The sequence below is a fragment of the Herpailurus yagouaroundi genome, unplaced genomic scaffold (assembly GCF_014898765.1).
Source record: "Herpailurus yagouaroundi ecotype Mexico unplaced genomic scaffold, PumYag 28, whole genome shotgun sequence".
Taxonomy (NCBI): Eukaryota; Metazoa; Chordata; class Mammalia; order Carnivora; family Felidae; genus Herpailurus; species Herpailurus yagouaroundi.
This window is the reverse complement of record NW_024412376.1, coordinates 36,111,204-36,136,422: the sequence shown is the minus strand read 5'-3', so window position 1 is coordinate 36,136,422 and position 25,219 is coordinate 36,111,204. Positions and strand designations below refer to the sequence as shown.

The 25,219-nt window shown below is 40.4% G+C and overlaps 1 protein-coding gene across 3 annotated transcripts in view; it reads left to right on the top strand.

Moving 5' to 3' along the window:
- The window catches only part of TMEM131L (transmembrane 131 like), a 162,028-nt gene that overhangs the window by 102,228 nt on the left and 34,581 nt on the right, over positions 1-25,219 (top strand). For all 3 annotated transcript variants that reach the window (XM_040472047.1, XM_040472039.1, XM_040472032.1), the window contains exons 10-23: positions 1,811-1,904; positions 2,416-2,569; positions 3,283-3,453; positions 4,780-4,849; positions 5,919-6,036; positions 7,376-7,517; positions 9,901-10,010; positions 11,017-11,089; positions 13,859-13,986; positions 16,064-16,206; positions 18,460-18,646; positions 18,856-19,041; positions 20,096-20,245; positions 20,608-21,233. In XM_040472047.1, coding sequence (XP_040327981.1) covers positions 1,811-1,904; positions 2,416-2,569; positions 3,283-3,453; positions 4,780-4,849; positions 5,919-6,036; positions 7,376-7,517; positions 9,901-10,010; positions 11,017-11,089; positions 13,859-13,986; positions 16,064-16,206; positions 18,460-18,646; positions 18,856-19,041; positions 20,096-20,245; positions 20,608-21,233 — 2,352 coding nt within the window. The remainder of the gene's footprint in view (positions 1-1,810; positions 1,905-2,415; positions 2,570-3,282; positions 3,454-4,779; positions 4,850-5,918; positions 6,037-7,375; positions 7,518-9,900; positions 10,011-11,016; positions 11,090-13,858; positions 13,987-16,063; positions 16,207-18,459; positions 18,647-18,855; positions 19,042-20,095; positions 20,246-20,607; positions 21,234-25,219) is intronic.

Sequence of the window (25,219 nt, the reverse complement as noted above, 5' to 3'; positions counted from 1 at the left end):
GAACAAGGTTGTGCTGCCCGGGTCGTGTATCTTTGTGCAGAATGCAAGCTAGATCTAGTGAGTATAAACCCAGCTGTAGCTTTAGGTTCTTATTTATGGTTAAAAAGAGTTCTGTAAATAAATGCAAGTTGTTTGAAACATATGAAAGCATGCCCTGCCTCACTTCTGTTTCTTTTTCTTTTTAAAATTTTTTTAATGCTTATTTATTTTTGAGAGAAAGAGAACACAAACAGGGGAGGAGCAGAGAGAGGAGACAGAGGATCCGGAGCAGGCTCTGTGCTGACAGCAGACAGCCCGATGCGGGGCTCGAACTCACGAATTGTGAGACCATGACTTGAGCCGAAGTCGGACGCTTAACCGACTAAGCCACCCAGGCACCCCTTTTTAATTTTTTTTAAGTTTATTTATTTATTTTAAGAGAGAGAGAGAGAGCACCAGCAGGGGAGGGGCAGAGGGAAGGAGAGACAGAATCTCAGGTAGGCTCCTTACCATCTGTGCAGAGCCCAATGTGGGGCTTGAATTCACGAACCATAAGATCATAACCTGAGCTAAGATCAAGAGTCGGATGCTTAATCCACTGTACCACTCAGGCACCCTGCCTCACTTATGTTTCAAGAAATGTTAACTAAAGCCACAAGTAAGATATAATTTATTCCTTAGATCAATAAAGTGTTAATATTCTGTGTTGGTAATGATTAGGGAAAAAACACGTATTTTTGACAAGAGTACTAACCAGTGCAGGCTTTTTGGAGGGAAAATTGGCAATCTGTGAAAATTTAAAATGCACATTTATGCTCTTTGACGCTACGTCTGGGAACTGTCTAGGTATACTCATATACATATTCAGAACTGCTTACAGAAATGCGCGCTGTTAGTGACAACATCCGTCTGTCGACAGGGGGCTCGTTCAGTTGCAGTGCATTTACAGGAGGGTATACCCTGCAGCTATTAGGAGGCATATGTGGGCATGTAATGCAAACAGCGCATACACTTGGTGTCCTTTAAAGGGTGTCTGTGTACTTGCATGTCATAGAACAGTGGACAGATGCTCAGGAACCTGCTAGCAGTTGTTTCCTCCAAGATAACTGGGGACTCGGATGGACTTTATTTTCACACTTTTTGTTAGTGTTGGAATTTTGGGGGGGGGGGTTGGGGCCCAATAAGGCACTTAAAAAAAAAGACTTGAGTATTTGTATCAGAGTTAAGAATTTAATGCCAATGCCTTAATATTAGGAGTAGTTCAGGGAAAGCTTAAAAGTGTTGTTTTGATAATCTCCAGTGTTTTGGAATGCATTTCCACTCACCCTGTGAAGCTCCTTCTTGCTATTTCGGTTGTCTTTCTTTTTCCTTTCTTGCTCATGCCTCCACATGCTCCTCTTCACCCCACCCGGCTGAGTATCATTTTTCACTTTTGTCATCTCTGGCAGACCTAAAGACTTTCCTCTTATTTATGGTGAATGCAGATCTTTGTAAAGAGAAACTATAAAGCGTTGACTCTCTTTTTCTTTTTCTCCCAAAGGAAGAAATGAGAGGTTGGTTTAAAAAGGGAGGGGTGTGTGTGTGTGTGTGTGTGTGTGTGTGTGTATGTGTGTGTGTGGTAGACATCAAGTTCTAGAAAATTGGCAACCAGCCAGCAGAGGAAAAAGATAGGAGTGTTTGAGAAAGTATTTTACCGTTGATATCTGATGCACTATTTTAATGGAGAAACTGAAGTAATTAGAAAGTTATAAATAAAACGTATATCCTGTTTTTATTCAGGCGCAACGAAAGAAAAGATGCTTCACGTTTATTTCTTTGTATCTCAAAACAGCTACATCATGTGCCAGTGGAATTAAAGAAGACGTGAAGAAAATAAAAAACACTCCAACACTAAAAGCGTGTCTCTCCTCTCCTGTGATTCAAGGGTAGGGTGAATCCATTTTCCTTTAAATCATGTTTGTTTAAGTGTTTTTCATCTGGAAATAATTTAAAAATGTGACTGATGAGACGTGTATGATTCTCTCTCTCCGGACTTGCCTTGCGTACATTAACACAGCTAGCAAGCAGTGGAAAGGCTGATGGCAGAACGGGAGAGGGGAAAAGAAGGATTCCAGTGATTCCGTTTGTGGACTGGGCTGGGGACCAGGTAGTCAGGTGTGGGAAGGAGGAAGAGGATGCGCTTTGGGGTCCTGGTTTTGTCCTGGCGGCCTGTGTGAGCTGCCTTGGTCCTGGCCTGGTCACTTACCCTCTGGCCTTCAGAGGCTGCGCCTGAGGGCACGAAGGGTGAAGAAGGCAGTCTGGCGGCCTGTTCCTGGCGCTAACGTTTATGCTCTGACGTTTCATGCTGCTCCTCTTTTGGCACACTCCAAGGCGCGCTGAGTGCTGGTGGGTTGTCTCCCACTCAGGGCTGATAGCATGCACGTCCTGTGTTCGCAGGTATTTTAGAATGGACTCCTCTGCGACCCAGTTTCACATAGAGACTCACGAGAACACTTCAGGAGTTTGGTCAATGTGGTACCTCAACCATTTTGACCATAGTGTTGTATTAAATGATGTGTTTGTTTCCAAGGAGACCAAGCACATTTTAAAGGTACATACGGTATTTTTATCCAAGTTTTAGCCTATTTTAAGTTTTGTTTAAGGTCAGATGCAATGAAATTAATATTTATAAAGTTTAATTTTTTCTTCTGAGTTTTAAAGCAAGTATTTTTCTTGTAACATTTTCAGAATTATTTCTAAGATCTATTTGTTTTTTTAAACTATCGTTCAAGGAACACAAAGGGACCAAGGTATATTCTTAAAGGATATTTTCTGTCACCATTATTAAAAAAATTACAATGTACAATTTATACTCAAAAGATTGTATTTATTAAAAATAAGCCTGCTTAATAAGAGACTCTTAAAAACTGAGAACAAACTGAGGGTTGATGGGGGTGGGAGGGAGGGGAGGGTAGGTGATGGGCATTGAAGAGGGCATCTTTTGGGATGAGCACTGGGTGTTGTATGGAAACCAATTTGACAATAAATTTCATATATTGAAAAAAAAATAAGCCTGCTTAATGACAAAATAGACTTTTTCAAAATATTGCCCATGAAAAGTTCAAGATTACTTTTGTGAAATTAAAACAGCATGTGAAACATAAACCTATCATTTATATGAAAATATTTCAATCTTTGAGCTGGAAATAGTTGCGTAAATTCTATTTTTGAAAGTACAAAAGAACTTTAGTATCATACTTTATAATGGTTTTAATCATAATTGGTATTAGAAAAAGTAATTTCTCTTGCTTTTTTTCTTTTTAGATTCTGAATTTCACTGGCCCTTTATTTCTACCTCCAGGCTGTTGGAATATATTTACTTTGAAACTTGCTGTTAAAGACATTGCCATAAATCTATTCACCAATGTATTTTTGACTACAAACACAGGTGCCGTTTTTGCAATACCTCTACAGATTTACTCAGCACCAACCAAGGTATTGTTTACAACACTATGTGTTATAATTTTCATAATAATTACTGTTATTAACTTATGGTGCTTGGGTTTTATTGGCAGAGTTAAGCTCGTGTTCTTTAAGACTATCTCAAGAAATACAACAGATATTACCAGGCCAAGCTTAGATGGTCATTTGTTTAGATATGGAGCTCTTTATTTGGAAAGAGTTTCCATTTTTCATAAAGTAACTTGAGGTTCTTGAACAAAATAAGGTATTACAAGTAGATTCATCTCATTTTCATTTATTTCCAAAATTTGTGGAGCAAGGAATATGTGCTTGCTCTAAAAAGCACAGTTGAGCTTTTAGTGCATCCTTGCAATGAATTCAAATAAACTAGACGGTTAAATGCTGTAGTTAGACCTCTGGTAAGTGAGGCTTGGTTGCTTGTAGTTCTTGCATTTCTCCCAGGGGCCAAATCTAAAGCCTGAAAGGTTTCACAATTAAAATGCTTTCTAAAATCTGGGTAAACCGTATTCAATTTAGATCTTATCTTAAACATGTCTCATTTTTTTCTTAATGTTTATTTATTTCCATTTGGTTACTGTTATTGCTTCTTTTTGATCCAAGCTATTCTGTATAACGCTGGGTTCTGATTTTTCACTATGAGACATTCATGCAACCATCTTTATGATTTTTCTCACTTATTAGCCTTGGTGTTTCATTAGATAGAAATGCCTCATGCTTAGCTATAGGCTTAAAGTTAGGACCTCTAAAATCAAACTACACAAAGTGTAAGGTTAATTCCATTCATCCTTATTTTGAGGAGGGGAGATTTCTTAGAAATTTCCTTTTTCTGATCAAGAGATGCGTATTAAGAAGAGCGCCCTGTGGGAGGGAGTAGGCAGGTTTCATGTATATGTGGAAGTAGCGAGTCTGTGCTTTCCCAACCTGTAGGAAGTGGAACGTCAATTTAAATGTCCTGAGTGGCTTAGGAGTTTCTACAGATTGGTATGCTGTTTTTCAGAGGATTACAGTGTTTTGGTTTTTTTTTTAAACCTATCAGGAACGTCCTGAGATTAACCTCTAATTCAGGAGGCAGCTTTGTGTCTTTGGAGCCCATGGATCATCACTGTGGGCATCGATGATTGTGCAGAATCCACTGCTGTGGGCCTTCCTGTGAGAGACCGTTCAGGGCTCTCATTCAGGGGGAAAGGAAGCCAAGAATTCACTTTCTCATTGTTTGGCTTCTGGTTAAAGAGAAATTCACTGAGGTGGAGGCCAATGTCTGCTTTGCATTTGAGTGCATTAGGATTTTTATGCTTAGTGTTGTGTTTTAAGTTATTCATATATTACTTTTCAATCTAGGAAGGGAGTCTGGGTTTTGAAGTGATAGCACATTGTGGCATGCATTATTTCATGGGAAAATCAAAGACAGGTAAGTATTTTGCCCTTAGGCTTTCTGTAGAACTCTAGAGTGGGGTTGGGCGGGAAATAGTGAGGAAAAATAGAGTTTGTAGCTGCAATAATTAGTCCTGTAAACATAATTGTATCATATTTTATTTTTAAAGAGCATGATCATTCACAGAATGACTTGAAAGTCTTAAGAATCCTCCAAAAACACCTGAGGTTACTTGTATAAATAATGTCCCCTTAAGTAGCTTGAACTTTTGTAAGGGATTTTTTTTCAAACACATTATTTGATGGTCACAGCAACTTTGTGGCCAGGAAAAGTTGGAAGATTCTGGTTCTTTTATAAAAGGGCTGACTACAAGTTGGTAAAAATAACCTGGAATTGTGTTTGAAGACTTGGATTATAGGAGCATAAACATCTTCCAGGGGGTGCTTGCTGTTATGTGAGATTGTATGCTATGGTGTTGATATAGAAGCTCTTTCTAGCCCTTGCCCTACATTTTTGATTTATTAAAATATTGAATGTAAGGAGACTGTTGCAGTATGGAGACTTCTTTGAGGAGACACCCATGTTTTCATCCTGGTACACTCTTTAGCACAGACAGGACAGAACAGATATGTAGAGAGGGCTCAGTGAACAGGAGGCCGTTTTGTAAATATGCACATGCACCTTCCCCAGGCCTGGTCTGTGCCCTTCTTTGGGAGGACCGTTCGTCCATCAGCACTGATCACTGAAAGGCTTAGATGATGACCAGTGCTTACAGGGAAGCAGTTTAGCCTGTTAGACGGAAAGCTGTTAAAAATGTTCCGAGTATAATTTTTACTTGTTTCAGGCTGTATTCATGTGCCATGTGTCTTTTATGTTCTTACCTTTACATGATTCGATTTAGTTTTGTTTTCTACATGTTTGTTTGATTTGATGTACCATTTGCCATTGAGTTAGAGGGATCCTAGGAAAGTCAGAGGGAGGGAGGGGGTGTGTTTATGCATTTGACAGGCCTCTCAGTTTGAGAAGTTTGGCAGCCTGTGGCATTCTTTACTAATTGAGTTGCATCTTCTATAAATCTAAATATTAAATCTGATCTAACTTTTAGAAAATCCTAATTGGGAAGGGAGTCTTTCCCTGGATCGGTCTACCTGGGATGTGGATTTGGAACTTGCCAATAAATTGTATGAAAGATGGAAGAAGTTTAAAAACGGTGACGGCTGCAAGTATGTCTTCACCTTTCCTTGTCTCTTTTATGCGGCACTGGGGAGACACTTCAAGCGAAGTTGTAGGATGTCCAACCTTAGAAAAGTTGAAAGTGGAGTGCAGTGAATACTCAAACGTTCCTCGCCTGTTTTCAACCAGTTGTTCACGTTTTGCCACTTATGCTTTATTTCTCTCTCGACCTCTATACCTTTGTACACACGCATTATCTTTGTGCTGAGTCATTGGAAGGTAAGCTGAAGATCCCATACCTCAACCCTCAGTACTTTATTAGGAAAGAATTTATTTCCCATGGAGAATATCCTCCTACATAGGGCTATGCTATGATTCCACACCCAACAAATTTAACACTGATGCAGTTATACAGTATACAGTCTGTATTGAAATTTCTCTGTTTGACTCACTGGTATCCATTATGGCTATCTTTTTCTTTTTCCTTTTTTTAAATCCAGATTCCATTCAAGGATCATGTATTGCAATTGGTTGTCATGTTTTGTTAATTTTCTTTAGACTTGTATCCCCACCTTTCTTCATCTATCATAATGCTGACATTTTCGAGGGGCCTACCCAGTTGTCTTACAGAACCTTTGGCACTGTGGAGTTTTTGGATTGTTTCCTCAGATTTACATTCATGTCAAACATTTTTGGGAAGAGTGCTAATTACTTGGTTGGTATTGTGTCCTTATCATTGCATCGCCTCAGAAGGAACATAAATGGCAGTTTGTCCCATTGTCGGTGTTGCTAAGTTGAATCGTTTGACTGTCCCCATTGTGCGTCTGACAGCTCTTTTTCCACTGTAGATGAATTTTTCCTTTACTAAGTAATTATTAAAAATTAATAAGTAACATGTGCTATGATAATTTGAGATCATATACATTTCCTGTTCCCAAAGAACATTTCACCCCATCCATTGATAATCCTTGCCTGGATCAGTTGCTAGATTGATGGTTGCAAAATAGTGATGTTTCTGATTATTTTGTTCATTCTACATTCTTTTTGAGCATCACTGTGGATTCTTTGTTCATTACCATGATGTACCATCAGTATTATTTTTTGATGCTAAATTGTCCCAAATTTGGCTGATGGGAGCCCCTTCAGGCTAGATCGTGGGTCCCTTAGATGTTCACTTCATTCTTTGAGCAACTTCCTTGCTTTCTAGTAAAACAGGATGCTCCGGGATCATGTGTACTTTCTCTTCCCTAGACCCAGAATACCCAGAATAAGCCTTTTCTTTTTTCCAAGAGCCCTTGTTCCTTTTAGTAGGAGTGATAATTAGTGATTTCCTTTTTTTTATGTGAAAATTATTTTTCAAAATAATTTCTTTCTTTATGAATTACACAGGAGGACTGCTTTAGGCATGACTCGATTTGGTCGCTTGAAGAAATCCAAGGAGTCAGAATCCTTTGTTTCGTATCTTCCTCGTTTAATCACAGAGCCCGGCCTTGTGTTAAACTTCAGCGCAACTGCCCTGAGGAGTAGCGTGGTGAGGATTGTGTATCTCCTTGTCAGTGAACCCCTGGCTCTTGGGGTGTTAAGTTATCAGAGTCTTTCCACCTTGAGAATACTGTGTCAGAACCAAAGTTAATTTAAATTCATTTTAAGTGACATACATATGCTGTTCAGTGCACTTAGCAGGGAGGTGTCAAGAAACAAAGGAGTAAACTTGAAACAGACTGAAAGTGCATGAAACAAACACATTTTCTGAAGTCTGTTTTCAATTCAAAATCCGTCAAGAAAGTATTCAACTACGAATATCGGAGAAAATCTTTTTTATAAGATTTTACCATTTTTAAAACTTTTATTTTTAAATTTATTTTATTTATTTTTTAGAGAGACAGAGTGGGGGAGAGGGGCAGTAGGAGAGACAGAAAATGAGACACACACACACACACACAGAGAGAGAGAGAGAGAGAGAGAGAGAGAGACTCTTAAGCAGGTCCACACTCAGCACAGAGCCCAACACAGGGCTGAGTCTCACGACCCTGAGATCATGACTTGAGCTGAAAGCAAGAGTTGGACACTCAACCAGTGAGCCACCCAGGCACCCCAATTTTTTAAAAGTAATCTTTACACCCAACGTGGGGCTCAAACTTACAACCCCGAGGGGCGCCTGGGTGGCTCAGTTAGTTAAGCAGCCAATTTTGGCTCAGGTCATGATCTCCTCGTTCATGAGTTCGAGCCCCGCATCGGGCTCTGTGCCTTCAGCTCAGAGGCTGGAGCCTGCTTCGGATTCTGTGTCCCCCCCTCTCTCTGCCCTTCCCCTGCTCATGCTCTGTCTCTCTTTCTCTCCCCAAAATAAAGAAATGTTAAAAAAAATTAAAAAAAAAACCAAAACGACTTACAACCCCAAGATCAAGAGTCACAGTGCTTTACTGACTGAGCCAACCAGGAGCCCCATCACAGAGAGAATCCTGATTAACACAGGCTTACATAGGAGTTAGCTTGTTTTATAGTGAGAAGCTCAAAAGAGAGAAGTCCAAAACTGATGAAGCAGCAGTGTGATGCCATCAAGAGCCTGGACTCTGTCCATTACCCTCTGTCCTTAGTGTGCTGACTTCTTCTCTTGTGTGTGCTTCCCTCCATGAGCTGGGGAGGCAGGGAGCAAAGCAGAGGCACAGAAGCCACACCAGCAGACTTCCCTGTGTGTGTGTCATCTCATTGCCAAGGAGCTGCATCACATGTGGTCTGGGTGATGATTTACACTTCATGAGGTGCTCACTGGGTTTCTTAGGGGTGGCATCTGAAGACTGTTTTTAAAACATTTTTGTTTTGTGGGGCGTCTGGGTGGCTCTGTCGCTTGAGTGTGTGACTTCGGCTCAGGTCATGATCTCACAGTTCGTGGGTTTGAGCCCCACGTTGGGCTTTGTGCCGACAGTCTGGAGCCTGCCTGGGATTCTTTCTCACTCCCTCTCTGCCCCTCCCCTGCTCTCACACACACACACACACACACACACACACACACACACACACTCTCTCTCTCTCTCTCTCTCTCTCTCTCTCTCTCTCTCTCTCAAAAATAAACATTAAATTTTTTTTAACTTTGAAATAATTTCAACTTAAATGGTTAAAAATAGTACCAAGAACTCCTAGTCACCTTTCACAAAGGTGTTTTTGTGTTTGCCACATTTGCTTTATCATTCCTTTTCTCTGCACACACACACACACCACACCCTTTTTTTTTTTTAATGTTTTTTAATGTTTATTTATTTTTGAGAGAAAAAGAGCATGAACAGGGGAGGGGCAGAGAGACAGGGAGGCACAGAATCCGAAGCAGGCTGCAGGCTCTGAGCTGTTAGCACAGAGCCCGATGCGAGTCTCAAGCTCATGCGAGTCTCGAGATCATGACCTGAGCCGAAGTTGGACGCTTAACCAACTGAGCCACCCATGTGCTCCACACCACACACATTTACGAGCTGTTTGAGAGTGTCAGATGCTATGTCCTCCCTTATTTCTACTTCACTGTGGATTTCCTAAGAACAGGAGCATCTTCTCACATACCAAAGTGCAATTATTAAAATTGGATGTGATATTCATCATAATAATGTTACCGAGTCTGCAGTCTATATTCAGAATTTTCCAGCTATCCCCCTCACATACTTCATGGTAGGTTTTTTTCTTTTCCCCAGCTCAGGATCTTGCATTGTATGATCTTTATCATCACCTGTAATCTTTCTCAGCCTTCTCTTGCCTCTCATAGCAGAGATGTTGTTGAAGTAAGCAGGCCATTTATTTTCTAGACTGTCCCTCGATTTGATGTGCATGATGGTTCCCATGATTGGATTCAGGTTATGAATTCTTGGCGGGATTACCTCAGGAGCAACGCCATGTCTTCCTCGGGGTTTTGATTTTCCTTTCCCCATATCTAGGTGAAGTACTTTGTGGTGAAGAACCCTTCCTCTTGGCCGGTCTCCTTGCAGCTCCTGCCTGTCTCCTTGTATCCTACACCCGAGGCTGTGGTACGCCTGCTGCACAAATGGTAAAGCACCCAGTTGGTGAAGACTTTCTGACGGTGTTGTGGGAAACGCTGTTAAGACTCAGAGTTATTCAGAGTCCTTCACATCTTTCACCCAGAACCTGTATGTGGGTGTACACAATATTGGCCCCAGTACCTGCACACCCAGCTCCTTGGGACATACAACCTGATGGAAATTGCCGCTTCTCTTGTTATGTGGTATCTTTGGTGTTCCTGTGACAAGGCTAGCTCCCAGCAGAATATTACTTTCTCTGGTCAGGGAATCTTTACAGCTGTGATTTTTTTCCCACGTGTATTTCTCATATTGAGAATCTAAATCACAGCGATCTCTGGGCAACACAAGAAAGGAGTTTAGTGTTTTAGTACATTTTAATCTCGTGTTAGAAAAGAAAAGATGATGTCCCTGTCTGTTATATCTTATTTTCACAAAGCAGTCACAGTTTCAGTTAGAATGTTTCCCTCTTTGGCTTAGTAGGATCTACCCTTATCCCTGGGTTTCTCAGCTTCAGCACTATTGACATTTTGGACCAGGTGATTTTCTGTTTGGGGGAGGAGGGGCTGTTGTGTGTTTCAGAGGGTGGTTAGCAGCGTCCCTGGCTTCTACCCAATTGGTGCCAGTAGGACCTCCCCAGCTGTGGTAAGCAGAAATGTCTCTGGGCATTGCTACGTGTCTACCGGGAGACAAAATTGTCCTTTCTCGAGAGTCACTTCCTGTCAGGTTCCTTATGTATTGTTTGGAGAGGGAAAAAAAATTGCTTTGTATTTAGAGCTGTTGTCACCATATGCTTCTTTACATTCTGTGCTGCCAAAGTCATTCATTCAATGGTATTTATTGAGCACTTCCAGTATGCCCAGGACAATGCAGGGGGCTGGGATGCAGTGGTGACAGGATGGGATGAACCGTATATGTAAACACATGTGCTCACATAATCTGTATATGTGCACACATGCACTGTTTTCTTTAGTGGCAACCTGCATGTTATTTCAAACATTTTTTTTTCCTTTATAGGTTTGGCACCGATATGCAGATGATTAATTTCACAACTGGTGAATTCCAGCTCACCAAAGCTTGCCCTTACCAGGTAGGATGTCCTCTTTAAATAGAAAAAGAATGCTGACAAACCACACACATAGCATATGGCTGCACCAAGTCATGTTTCAAGTGTTTTTACACAATATATGTGGCTCTCTTATATTCTAGGCGTGAAGTATACATAGCAGATTTTCCCAATTAACGAATGCAGCAAGAGCCCATGGTTCATGTTAGCCTGTAAACCATTTTAATTTGATAGTTTAGATTCATGTGAGTGAAGAAATAACAATTGGATCAGGGCTATGTAGAAAACCATAAAACCTGAGACCCCAGAATTTACAATTCTCTTTTAGATTTCCCATCGATTGTTTTTTAAGGTGACATAAGGTAAAGATACACCTAAGAACATCTTCTCCTACTAAACAGGCTTCATGTTTTTAGCAAGTCACCCAGTTTCTGTGATGTTCACCTCATCTGTTAAAAAAAAAAGGTCTTTCTGAAATTCTAAGCCTCTGGGCGCTCATGAGGTCTTGCACAAATACTCAGGAGGAGGAGTAAACATGTCATGTGGAAAGGATGTTGTTCTGGGACTTGGCAGCCTTGTTTCTTAGTTTCCACTCAGTAGTTCTGTGGCTCTTTGTACAGAGCTGAGAGTTCTCCTTACAAGTATCCTATGTGTGAGATCAAGTCAGATGCGGAGCATCTGTTAAAAAAAATACAGCCACACACGTCACCACACATGGGCATACAACTATATTAACACACACACACACACACGCACACACACACACACACGCACGCACACACTGAAATGCCTTGGTATTTTCTTCTTTCTCCACACTTATCCCTCCAAAGATGGACTATTGGCTCTAGATTAACTTGAATAGCAGAACGAGGGAGATCAAATGACCTCCAACTAAGAGTTAAAACTCATCAAAGCAAGTTTTTAGATGGATTTTTAACAGAGACTTACAATAGGAAACATATCACAGCAAATGTCCCTTTCTGTTTTTAAGTGGTTTAGGCAGCAGGATGGTCTTGGTTTTGTTAGCACGCCTTCCCTGCTCATTGCCTCTGGTTGTCCTTTCCACTGAGCAGGCTCCCAGGGCTGTCAGAGACAAGTTAGTCCAGGGTACTAAAAGATCTTTGGCCCCACTGGTGTTGAATCGTATATAATTTGGAATTCCAAAAATAATGCCAGTTTTCTTTTACATCTAAACGTTCTATTCAGATTTGAACAAATGCTGCAGCCTGTTTGGAAGAAGTTTTTCATGTGTGACCAAAGGTTTCCCCCAAGAATATTACACCTTTTGTGATAAGAGACACCATTACTGTTATGAATTTGTTACACTGACAATAATAGTATCGATGCCTTTGAGGCACTTAAAGTTTAATTCAGAATTCTTCTTAGAACTCTTTGTTATGTAAAGAATGGCACCCGTATTTATGATGGTTTGCTGTTAGAAATGTAGTTCCTTCGGTTAAGATCAGGGGGAATTAGATGGTCAGGGTTCTGAGTCCAGGCTGTTAACATGGGCTAGCTTTGTGCCCTCAGGAAGATTACTTATCCTCTCTACAGCCTTCTCTCACTCACTCGTAATAATGTTTGAAGATTCAGTAACATTTATGGAATGCTCAGCATTTTATAGACTTCTTATATTCCAGTGCCTGGCATATAAGAACGATTTAATAAATGATGCAGTTGTTATTACAGATTTTTTAATGTTTGCTTATTTATTTTGAGAGAGAGAGAGAGAGAGAGAGAGAGAGAGAGAGAGAGAGACACCCAAGCAGACTCTGTGCTGTCAGCATGGAGCCCTTTGTGGGGCTCGATCCTATGAACTGTGAGATCATGACCTAAGCCAAGATCAAGAGTCGGGTGCTTAACCGACTGAGCCACCCAGGCGCGCCATGTTATTATTACAGTTTTAATACTAAAAATCAGTTTTATTCAGTATTCATATTAGATGTATGTAAAGCGAGGTTTCTCCCTTCGTGAAACTTATAGTTCTAATGAAAATGAATCAAACACTGTCGCTATTTCTTCTGATAGCATGGGGAAATACTAGCAACAATTGCAGGATAAAACAAATACAAAAATCAAGACTGCAGAAAAGAGAAATATTACCATGCAGATTATATGATTATAGCGCTAAGAAATCAGTAATTTTTTTTAGTGAGAAGGAGCTGGAAAAAAACAGTGGAAAGAGGAAAAATGATGAAGAACTCAGCCTTGAATACTAGATTTAGAAAACAAGATTTTAGCCTTGAATACTGGATTTAGAACACAAGATTAATCAGAGAAAGTTAGAGACCTTGGGAAAAATAAAGGAGCTTGTGAATAAACACAGCTCTTTCTCCTGAATGAAGAGACGCAATATATTAAAGATGGTTTCTGTATGAACCTAAGGTCAGTATTAAAGACAGGGTTGTCGAGCAGCAGTTGGGTGTTGGGTCAGATCCCCGCAGCATTCAAACAGAGGCTATTTGGTGTGCTGTCTCAGTGACAGTTTGCATTCAGAGCATCTTGGCAGAGATGGCTCTTGTAGCCGCAGCTTCCATCCGGGCCGGGAAGCAAATCCCCCTCTCCAGCATCCCTGGCAGGCTGTCCTGCAGCCTCTGCCTGCTCTTCTCAGCTGTGGTTCGGGAACTGTTTATCAGTGTGAACTCTCAGAGTGAGCAAGTTCAGCGCGTCGATTAGGGCAGTCCACTCTGGACGTTAAAAGAAGAGCAATCATGTTTATACCCTAAAATGCACGTAATGAAGACGGAAGCTTGCTTCACAGGAATCATTTCACTGCATTTATTAAATCTGCAGGGCATGCCTTCTGAGGAATCTGAGTTTGGCATCCTCCACTTACATTTGCAGCCTCTGGAGATGAAAAGGGTCGGCGTAGTTTTCACGCCAGCTGACTACGGAAAAGTTACCTCACTCATACTAATCCGGTGGGTGTGTCCCTGTCATGGAGCCTATTTCTTTCTCTCTGACTCGTCTGTCCAAGTCTCTTTCTCTCAAGAATACATAATCTCTTTATTTTTTATTTATAAGTATTTGTTTATTTCTGAGAGGGAAATATAAAAGCTGCAGCAAGCTCCATCACCACAGAGCCCGACATGGGGCTCGAACTCACGAACTGTGAGATCGTGACCTGAGCTGAAGTCGGGCGCTTAAGTGACTGAGCCACCCAGGTGCCTCAAGAATATGTAATCTCTTTAGCTAAGAGCTGACATTCACCTCATGGTCAGGCCTTCAGGGATGGGGCTGTGTTGCATGGGAGGGAGAGGAGAGGCTATGTGAGGCTTCACCTTATTCTGTGCCTCAGTTTCCCACTTTGTAAAGTAGGGGCTGTGTGCCCTTCTCTCTAAGAGCCACAGTATATTTTGCTCAGCATCTCATCTGTTGGTGTCATTGAGGGCAGGACACATGTACAAATGCAGACACACACACACATATGTGCTAGGAACGCATGTTCCCAGCTCAGAAAAATAATTGAAACACTGCTGTGTATGTTTTCACTCGCAGTGTTGGGATTTATATCACTCTCATACCTGTCTTGCTTCTGGAACTCTCGGTAGCCCCAAAGGACAATGGACTAAGGACTGTTGAGCCCATTGCCTTTTCTTCCCTCCTTATTTTAAATGACAGATGTTGCTAAATTTAAGCAGCTAAATGTTTCTCACTATTAAATTTTTTTCATCTTTAGTTAGTCTTTATTGAGAGTTTTCTTTCAAAAATTTACAGTAAATACAGATCTATGTTGAAGCTCTGCATTGGTGAGAAGTCTAACACTAATTTTCAATAAATGTCCTTTTAGTTACTTTATAATCAGATCAGCTAGCGAAGACTTTCTTATTCTGGACTTCCTTTAATATATTACACGAGTTTGTTCTTCTGCAAGTGAATTGCTCTGAAAAAGAAAATGTACTTGTTTGTTCTATTAAGCATTTTAACTAAGACTCCTGCTGCCCTGTTGACAGCGTCTTTCATTTAAAACTCCTTCTCCGTTGAAGAACTAAGGTCCTGGGAAGTGCAGAGATAACATTTACCTCATCCCAGGTTCAGCTATCCCACCTCGAAAAGAAAGTCTAAATTATTTGTAGTAGTTAATTTACTTTTGATATTTCTATATTGACACATAGTATTTTTCTGTAAATAATATCAGTCATCCAACCTAACTTAAAGGCTTTTAAATGGTTAAAGATTTTTAATCCTTCAGATAAAGGTATAAAGCTCTTGTTGTATTTTGCCTAATTAGGAATGTTTTCTCAGCTTCTATAGTATTTTACATTAATTAATTTTACATTACATTTACATTAATGATGACTGGCTTTCACTCCAGTCTACACCTTTTAAACATCTACTCCATTCAACTTTTTTTGTCCTGGGAGTCATGACTTCAGTTAATGAAAAGGCAGAAGCTAGTCTGAATTTTTGCTTGACTACTAAGGATTTGAGTAGATCTATGTTATTTTGTGGGGTGACATTATAAATCTTTGGTTCAAAAGAAACAGTAGGATTTTATTTCTAGAATTATCCCTAAGGCAGAATCTCTAATAGTCACAATTACTATGAAACTCCTTAATTCACCCTGCAAGTAGTTTGTATCAATTAGGCTAAATTTGTTAATATTTCTCTGAGACCCCAACTTTATCTTTTCAGTTTTTGTTTTTGTTTTTGTTTTTTTTTTTTTGCTCTTGCAGGTCTCATCACCACCCAGGTGGCTGATTATTAGAAAAACATGGCTTCACATTCTCGGGCTGAGGCAGGAGGGTGATCAGGAACATTCTGGGCATTCACTCGTTCTTGCTGTAGTCAGCTCGCCTGGGCTCTTCTGAGCCCATTGGCAGCTTCCGTTGCCTGTCAATAGCCTCTAAATTCCAGGAGATGCCACACTATTTAAATTGATTTTCTCTTTGAAAACCTTACAGCTGTTCTTGCTAACTAGGAATGTTTAAGTCCAAGTGCACTGTATCTTGTGACTGTGTTGTAATGCCTTTGTATTTGTATGTGCTGCCCCAATAGGAATAACTTGACTGTTATCGACATGATTGGCGTGGAAGGGTTTGGAGCGAGAGAGTTACTGAAAGTGGGCGGAAGGCTTCCTGGTTCGGGAGGTTCTCTCAGGTTCAAGGTGCCCGAGTCCACGCTGATGGATTGCCGGCGACGTGAGTTCGTGCGTGTGGCACTCAGATGGGGCAGGCTTGGTGCTAAAGCCAAGAGCAAAAGGATTCTATAGGAAGATTCTTTATAAATTTATAGTAAATTCATTGCATTGATGCAAATAATTGAATCAGGCAAACGTTTAGCATATATAGGCCTTTACTTTATAAAAATAGCCTTAGATATTTAACCCATCTTACTTAATACATATATAAAAAGTGTAATTGCTGAATTATCAGTACAGTGTCAAATACTTAAGATAAATAGTAAGAGGCTACATCATCATAAAAAGATCACACCATGGGGCGCCTGGGTGGCTCGGTCGGTTGGGCGTCCGACTTTGACTCAGGTCATGATCTCGCAGTTCGTGGGTTTGAGCCCCGTGTCGGGCTCTGTGCTGACGGCTCGGAGCCTGGAGCCTGCTTCGGATTCTGTGTCTCCCTCTCTCTCTACCCCTTCCCCGCTCATGCTCTGTCTCTCTCTGTCTCTCAAAATGAATAAACGTTAAAAAAAAAAAAAAGATCACCCCAAAATGCTGAATGGAGACAAGACTAAAGATTTCTAAGCAGTAGAACTCTATGCAGTAATGGAAATGCTCAGTGTCTGTGTCATCCAGTACAGCAGACACTAGCCTCATGTGGTTACTGAGCACTTAAAAATATAGGTAGTGTGACTTAGAAAATAAGTTTTTAAATTTTTTTTAATGTTTATTCTTGAGAGACAGAACATAAGTGGGGGAGGGGCAGAGAGAGAGGGAGACACAGAATCCGAAGCCAGTCTCCAGGCTCAGCTGTCAGCACAGAGCCCAACGCGGGGCTTGAACTCACAGACCGCGAGATCATGACCTGAGCCAAAGTCGGACGCTTAGCCGACTAAGCCACCCACGCACCCCGAAAATCACTTTTTAAATTTACCTAATTTTAATTTAATTTAAAGTAGCCACGTATGTCTAGTGGCTACTGTATTAGACATAGAAGATTTAGAAATGTACATAAATGTTCCATTAGATATTTCCAAACTGTGCATGTATTTAAGTTAAATACTTCTAAATTATTTATATTAGGTTCAAGAACTTTCTCAGGAACTAAAACAAAAATCAAACAATAGATATAAAATGTTTTTCGTAAATTCTGTCTTGTTTCCTATATAATTTTGAATTTTTGGAACACACTGAAAGCATTTTAGTAACACTGTGCTTCCTGTGGAGAAATCTGATTAGTGAAAACTATTGGATAATTTTGTAGCACTATTTAATGTCTCATTAGAATTTTTTTAATAAAACTATGCTAAATGAGCATTGAGTTTGAAGCGATTTATTAACCATTTGCATTCAGCATTCATCACAATTCATTTTTTCTTTCATTCATTCAGTAATTTAGAGTTGACCTTGAAATATAGAATTAAGGAGTATTATAAAAACTATAGAACCAGATAAGATATTAGTCCCTTTATGGAAAAGATTGTGGGTTGTAAATTTATGGGAGTAATTTAAAATTGTGGTAATTCTTTCTTTTTTAAACTCCCTATATAAAATGTGCTCTCATTTTTTTTTGCAGGGACTTGGTGACTTACTTCCTCTGAATGTAGTGGGTGTTTGAGTCATGTTTCTAGAAGCACACACACTTGCTCTTAACTGGTCCCTGTTCAATGTGAAGATACTGGGAGCAAAGTGTGCATAGTGCCTAGGGATATCCAAACTATTTGGCTTCTGAAAAGAATAAACTTCTAACCTTAACCTTTTTTAAAAAAACAACATTTAAGTTTATTTTGAGAGAGAGAGAGTGCGTGATCATGTGCAGGGGAGGGGCAGAGAGAGAGAGAGAGAGGGAGAGAGAGAATCCCAAGTGGGCTCCACACTGTCAGCACAGAGCCTGACGTGGGGCTTAATCTCATGAACCTGTGAGATCATGACCTGAGCCAAAATCAGGAGTTGGACACTTCACTGACTGAGCCACCCAGGCATCCCTAACCTTAACCTTCACTAAGTAAAAGAACAAAGAAGAGATTTTGATTACTGTTGGTACCTAGGAAGGTCATTTAACTTAAAAATCTTGATTAGTTAAATGTTTTTATTGTATCCTGGTAGTATAAGAAAATCTGTAACTGTTCTAGAAATTAGATAGAAGTCATACTTTGAGCTTATATTGAATTTTTTTTCACATTTTAATAATACATGTCATAGTTTTTTGATTCAATAAATTATGCTAAGTAAATTTTGCAGTTCGTATACACTAAATATTACTTTCTGTCCTCACTAGAACTGAAAGACAGCAAGCAAATTTTATCTATTACAAAGAACTTTAAAGTTGAGAATATTGGACCACTTCCTATAACTGTGACATCTCTGAAAATTAATGGGTATAATTGCCAAGGTTATGGATTCGAAGTGCTAGATTGTCATCAGTTTTCCCTGGCCCCAAACACATCCCGAGATATCAGCATTGTGTAAGCATTGAGTTTTAACCTCATTTAAGTTTTGTGGCGCATTTAATAATGTGGGGGTGGAGGGACCTTTTTCCATTGGTAAGACATGTTAAGTTGTTTTTATATAAATACTTATGGTAAGTAAGAAATTTGGCTGCTGTTGTGATTACTTTGTTTTGTGCTTGGAATTAAAAGAATCAAGTTCATAAAGATGAGTCTTTTGTTACCAGGTTTACTCCTGACTTTACCTCTTCCTGGGTCATTCGTGAGTTGACTCTTGTGACTGCAGCAGACCTAGAATTTCACTTCACTCTCAATGTGACCCTCCCTCATCACCTGTTGCCTCTGTGTGCTGACGTGGTTCCAGGACCCAGCTGGGAGGAGTCGTTTTGGAGGCTCACAGTCTTCTTTGTCAGGTATGCTCCCGCCTTTGGACGAGTTGCAAGAAACTGTCTATTGCCTGGGTGTAAGAGCTTATGAATAGTCAAATAGCATATTCAAAGCATCTGAATTGAGTGAAATTTGTATTTCTTTGCGAACCCTGATACACATGAAGTAGACAAACTAGTAACTGATAAACTTTAAGATAATAGTAAATGAATTGTAAGAGATTCATGGGACCTAGAAGTATCATAGACCATTGTGCTCCATATGTTTTCACTGGCCATCACAGGGGAAGATATGACTTTGACTCCTATTGGCCCAGTGCAGTGGCAATTTGAGATTGGAAGACTAGAACCACCCTTTTAGATTTTATCATGAAAGTGCTTTTAAATTTTTTTTTTTATTTAAAAAAAATTTTTTTTCAACGTTTTTATTTATTTATGGGACAGACAGAGACAGCATGAACGGGGGAGGGGCAGAGAGAGAGGGAGACACAGAATCGGAAACAGGCTCCAGGCTCTGAGCCATCAGCCCAGAGCCTGACGCGGGGCTCGAACTGATGGACCATGAGATCGTGACCTGGCTGAAGTCGGACGCTTAACCAACTGCGCCACCCAGGCGCCCCTAAATTTTTTTTTTTAATGTGTATTTATTTTTGAGAGAGACAGAGACAAAATGCGAGTGGGTTGGGGCAGAGAGAGAGAGGGAGACACAGAATCTGAAACAGGCTCCAGGCTCTGAGCTGTCAGCACAGAGCCCGACGCAGGGCTCGAACTCACGAGCTGCGAGATCGTGACCTGAGCCGAAGTCGGACGCTCAAGTGACTGAGCCACCCAGGCGCCCCACAAGTGCTTTTAAAAATGGAATTGGAATGTCAAACTTACAAGTATGCACATTTTTAGAAACTTGGGTTTTTTTTTTTAATCTTTAATATCAGAAAGTATGATATCATACATCTTAGGGAATCCCAATACCACATCTTTAGACATTTTGCATCAAACATCCACTGCTCTTCTGTAAGAGAGCTGGTCTTTTTAATGCCAGTCAGAACCATGCAGTAATGAACCCCATTGCTTTCTTCCTCAGTTTGTCCCTGTTGGGTGTGATTTTAATAGCCTTCCAACAAGCACAGTACATTCTTATGGAATTCATGAAAACAAGACAGAGGCAAAATGCTAGCTCATCTTCGCAACAAAACAATAGTTCGATGGATGTAATTAGCTCCCATTCTCACAAGTAAGAATTTCTGTGTGTGTGTGTGTGTGTGTGTGTGTGTGTGTTGGGGGGAAGGGGCTCTCACCTTTGATATTACTTCGTTCTGATTTTATTTTAAGGTGATATAAATACTATTCTGAGTCCAGGTTTAGATTCGTAAAATTTTCTTTAAGTCATTGAGGCTGTAATAGTCCTTTTACAATAAGATAGACTTCATATAAGGACTTAGTTTGTAAAACCCAGGGGGCTTTGGAAGAAGGAAAGATAGAACTCCCCAGTACACACAGTACCGATGGCCAATTCTTTCTCACGGCTTTAGAAACAGAGGGGTAGGGTTTGATTCCACTTGGCATGATGTTAAATGTTTTTCTTCCTCCATTCAGGAGCAATTGTAAGAACTTTCTTGATACCTATGGCCCCTCTGATAAAGGCAGAGGGAAGAGCTGTCTTCCAGTAAACACTCCACAAAGCAGGATCCAGAACGCGGCAAGGAGGAGCCCCGGTACCTACGGTCATTCTCAGAAGAAGCACAAGTGCTCAGTCTATTACAGCAAACACAGACCTAGCCCACCTGTTGCCAGCAGTGCCAACACTGCTGCTGAGGAGAGACAGACTCCAGCCCTGGGCAGCCCCCTGTCTGCCCCTAGAGAGGACGTGTGCACTGATGTTATGGGTGAGAACTGGATAAACCTCAAATACGCAAGTGGCATAAATGTCAACCTGCAAAAGAATTTAACCCTTCCCAAAAACTTACTGAATAAAGAAGAAAACACACTGAAAAACACAGTTATGGTCAATCATCCTTCTTCAGAATGTCATATGAAGGAGGAAATACAGACATGTATGTTTCCTAAGGAAACGGATATTAAAACTTCAGAAAACATAGGTGAGCTCAAGGAGAGAGAGCTCTGTTCTCTGAAGACCTCTAAGAAACTACCTGAAAATCACTTGTCAAGAAGTGCACCTCAGTACCAGTCAGACTTGCCAGAGATTTCCGGGAAGAATAATGGTAATCTTTTCATCCTCATGGATGACTTTTCTCTCCGGTTTGTCTTCGGTCTGTTTTTTTAACAGAATTTGTTCTCACCTGTGACTTTAGGTTTAATCATGGATGCTGAATTTTTAGTTCTTGCACAGAGTTAAAGCAAAGGTGTAAATGTTGAAGTACGGTTTGCAAAATGAAAAGCTTAGGAGGAGGCACCACGTTTTTAGAATGTCGTGGCTAAGAAGTGTACTTTTAGTACATGTGTTTAGAGGGTTGGGAATGTCATATTTTATTGGGAGGATATGGACACCACTTTCTAATTATTTTATATCTTGGATTTTCAGACTATTTGTGAAAATTGATCTGCTCATAAAATGTTTCTGACCGAACAAAACTTACCAACTTTTTATATTTAACAGCTGCTACCGTCTCATGTTCCCTGGCCCTGATTCTTGTCTAATTGTGTCCCTTGGTTAAAAAAGACAGATGTTCTCTTAGAGCAAAGGCGGTTAGTGAAAGCGCAGGCAGGACTGGACTCAGAAAACTACCTATATGTAACATTGTCGTGAAGCTTTAACTGACCCCTTTGGCTTTTGGCATAAGAGCCCGTGCTTATTTTTCTTAGCCGTTCTGATCATCTTAATATGCACATTTCTGTACCTGGTAAAAGTCAGATTTTGGACACTTCTTAATCTGGAAAAATCAGTCACCTTTGATCTTATTAAAACATCTAATGTGTTTCACTCCCTGTTACTGTAGAGGGGGTAGAGAAATATTATGGATTGGTCAGTTTCTGATGAGTTGTATGCATGTAGTTAAAAACCCGAAGTGAATTTTATGTGTTCCATAAAAGGACGTCTCTAACTTCAAAGCTGGAGTCCTCCGAGCGAGTGGAGCAAGGTCAGGCAACTGCACATGTATTCCTGGTGCGTCTTGTTCCAACCAGTTTGTACCGTTTCCCTGGTATCCGTGCACGTATTTGAGGTGGAATCATGTCTGCAGGGTTGACGCCGTCCCCTGTGTTCTGTCCACCCGGCGTGTGAGCACGCACTCCGGATGAAGCATTCAACCAGATCCTCAAATGATAGCATACTTGGTCTGAGGATGTTTTGTGGTAGGGCAGGGGGCTGCCTATTGTTCCATTTCCATGGGGCCCAGGCTGCAAAACATTTGTGAAAGAGTGAGATTAGGGGTGAATCCTCCCAGGGTTTTCCTTGTTTGGTATTATTTAGGCCTGAGCACAGGATCTAACATAGGCTGACTTTACGTAAGCCTAACACCATAGTTGTTTGAGGTGCTTCTGTGGCCCTTGCGTCCACTAGTCATCTGCATAAATGTGCCTGCAGAGTGCAGTGGCCATGGCCTTGTGGATAGATAGATGGGAAGGACCTTTTGCTGCACTGCAGTACTTTGAAGTGGGTTAAAATGTGGAGACGTGGGCCCAAAGTGCAGCGCTAGAGTGGGTCAGAGGATTCACATTTGTGCTTCAGGTCCCTCCTGTCCAATACTTGATGTTTAATGCCTATAGTGGAGCATAGATGGCCATGTAGTAATACTTCAGCAAGTGTGAGTGAACTTCGTATTGGAGGTCCAGAAACAAAGGACTTGCTTGTATCATCATAGATGTCATTCCTGCCCAGAATCTTTCCTTCCTGTGCAGATTGCTAATCTGTGTTTTAAATGGAAACAAGTATCTCGCAATAAGAAGTCTTTAAAAACTGCTCTTTGGTTAGATCAGTAGTCTGTTAAGTGGTATCCGGGTGATTGTTGATCAGATCAAGTAAGGACTGATGAAAGAACTTTGGCTTTCCACCATGTTCTGACCAGCAAACTTAGAGGTGCTAATTCACAGTGCTGGATTTCTCTCCGGAATTAGTATGTCAGCAGGAGATTCCTCGCAGGGAAAGCCATTCATTGACATGTGTTTTGTTCTGTTTTCTGTTCACAGCACTATTCTAGGAAAATATCAAAGAGGTTAAAAAAATTAGGTTGCCTGCCATCCATTTACAATTTAGACATTTTGAAGGATTGACAATTTTAAAAATAAGAAAGGACTGAGAATTCTAGAGGAAGATATTTGTAGTTTGAAGATAGGATTTGGAGGTTTTTTTGGTAATATCAAGGGCTTGGGGTGCTTTTATCAGATTTTAAAGGAAAGCATTGTAATAAGCTGGCAGATGGTGAACAGGCATATAATTGGCAGGGAGTCCATAACGTGTGAAGAATGCTCAAGGATGAGAAAACCATTTGTATATGAGAACTCTCCAAATTTTCACTTCCAACTTTGAGCGTTGGTTCTTTTTTTGCTTTGAAAAGTGTTTTACTTTGTGAAAAACGTGTTTTCATCACAAAATCATTCTAGAACCTGAAGAAAACAGCTTCTGTGTTAATAGTTGAACTTAGCCTGCCGGCTGGTTGGGAATCCCAGGTCCCTCCACCTCGTTTCCTGTGTGGCCCACTAGAATGGGGAATTTCTGTTTGCTCAGGGGAAAGCAGCTAGTGTGTTTGCCACATCCTAGCTCCTTCTAAAGTACACAAATGTTCCATAGAGGCAAATTCAGTGATAAGATTGCTTTTGGAAAAAGGGGAAGGGGGCAGGCGGTCTGTCTCCTAAGAGTGCCTGAAGTGCTTTTATTAACCTGACAGACCTCCTTGAGGCATGTGAGGAAGTTTGCCTTCTCCTATTCTGAGGCTTTTTAATTTTTCCTGAGGGTGACATATTGTGTGAGAAAAAAATATTCCAAGGTGAATATTAATGGCTCTGGCACTACATGCTCAGTTTTGTTGTTGAAAAACACAGAATTTATTTTCTGAATAAAAGAAATGTGTCTCATCCCCTTCCTGTTCTTTCTGCGGCCTTCTTCTGAGAGGCCTTGTAGTAAGTCATAAATTAAAATTCCCCATAGAAAGGAAGTCTGTTGACAGATGCTTCAGAGCTCTGTTTTCACACACAGTTTTCTTGGCATCCACCTGTCAAACCACAGCTCAATTTTTCAAACATTTGTTATGTATTCCAGAGTCTTTTGAGCGTCTGACAAGAGTAGAGCTCTGTGTGTAACGTAAATGATCTTTTAAATATGTCTCTTTTCAAATGTGTATTATTTTTAAATTGTGTGATCACAATTCTAGATCTGTATTTGACCGTACAATTAAAAAATAATGATCTCTGGAATTAAGGCTAAAGACACACAGCTGGCCTCAGCACTATGAAAGAGGAATAGTCAGCCAATTATTTTATTGCTTTCTTTCTTTTAATGTCTATTTCTGAGAGACAGGGCGCGTGCGAGAGAGAGCAAGCAGGGGAGGGGCAGAGAGAGGGGGAGACACAGAATCTGAAGCAGGCTCCAGGCTCTGAGCTGTCAGCACAGAGCCCGATGCGGGGCTTGAACCCACAGACCATGAGATCATGACTTGAGCTGAAGTTGGAGGCTTAACCAAGTGAGCCACCTAGGCGCCCTTTTATTGCTTTCTGCTTATAACAATGTAAAGGATAATAAACTTTTAAATTGAATAATACCCTAAGCCTTGGAATTAACAATACATGGAAGATGTCACTGAATAGACACTCCAAATTTCTGAAATACGAATATTTGAAAAATTCAAATAGTCTCATTTTACTTACAGATACTAATACCTTGAAGATTAGCTTTTACTCAAAATATAACACTTGATTAGATTTGATACCATAAAAGTTTAAGCAGGATTCTAGTTGAGTTCACTTGTTCCCTGTTTTATTTGTTTTTTATCTTTGTGGCTCAAACACTGACTCTGTGAGATGGGTATAAGAAAGTTGTATAACACTGTAAGTAAGTAAGCGTGCCTAATAAGATGACTTTGATGGCTCCATTTAGTAAATGAATTTCTAAATTCTTAGATATTGTCATGTTAGAGTTTCTCAAAGACTCAATGAAGAACTTGTTATTAGAATTGCCTTTACTAAAAAAAATTTTTAAAAAAGCCGGGGGGGGGGGGGGGGCGCCTGGGTGGCTCAGTCGGTTAAGTGTCCGACT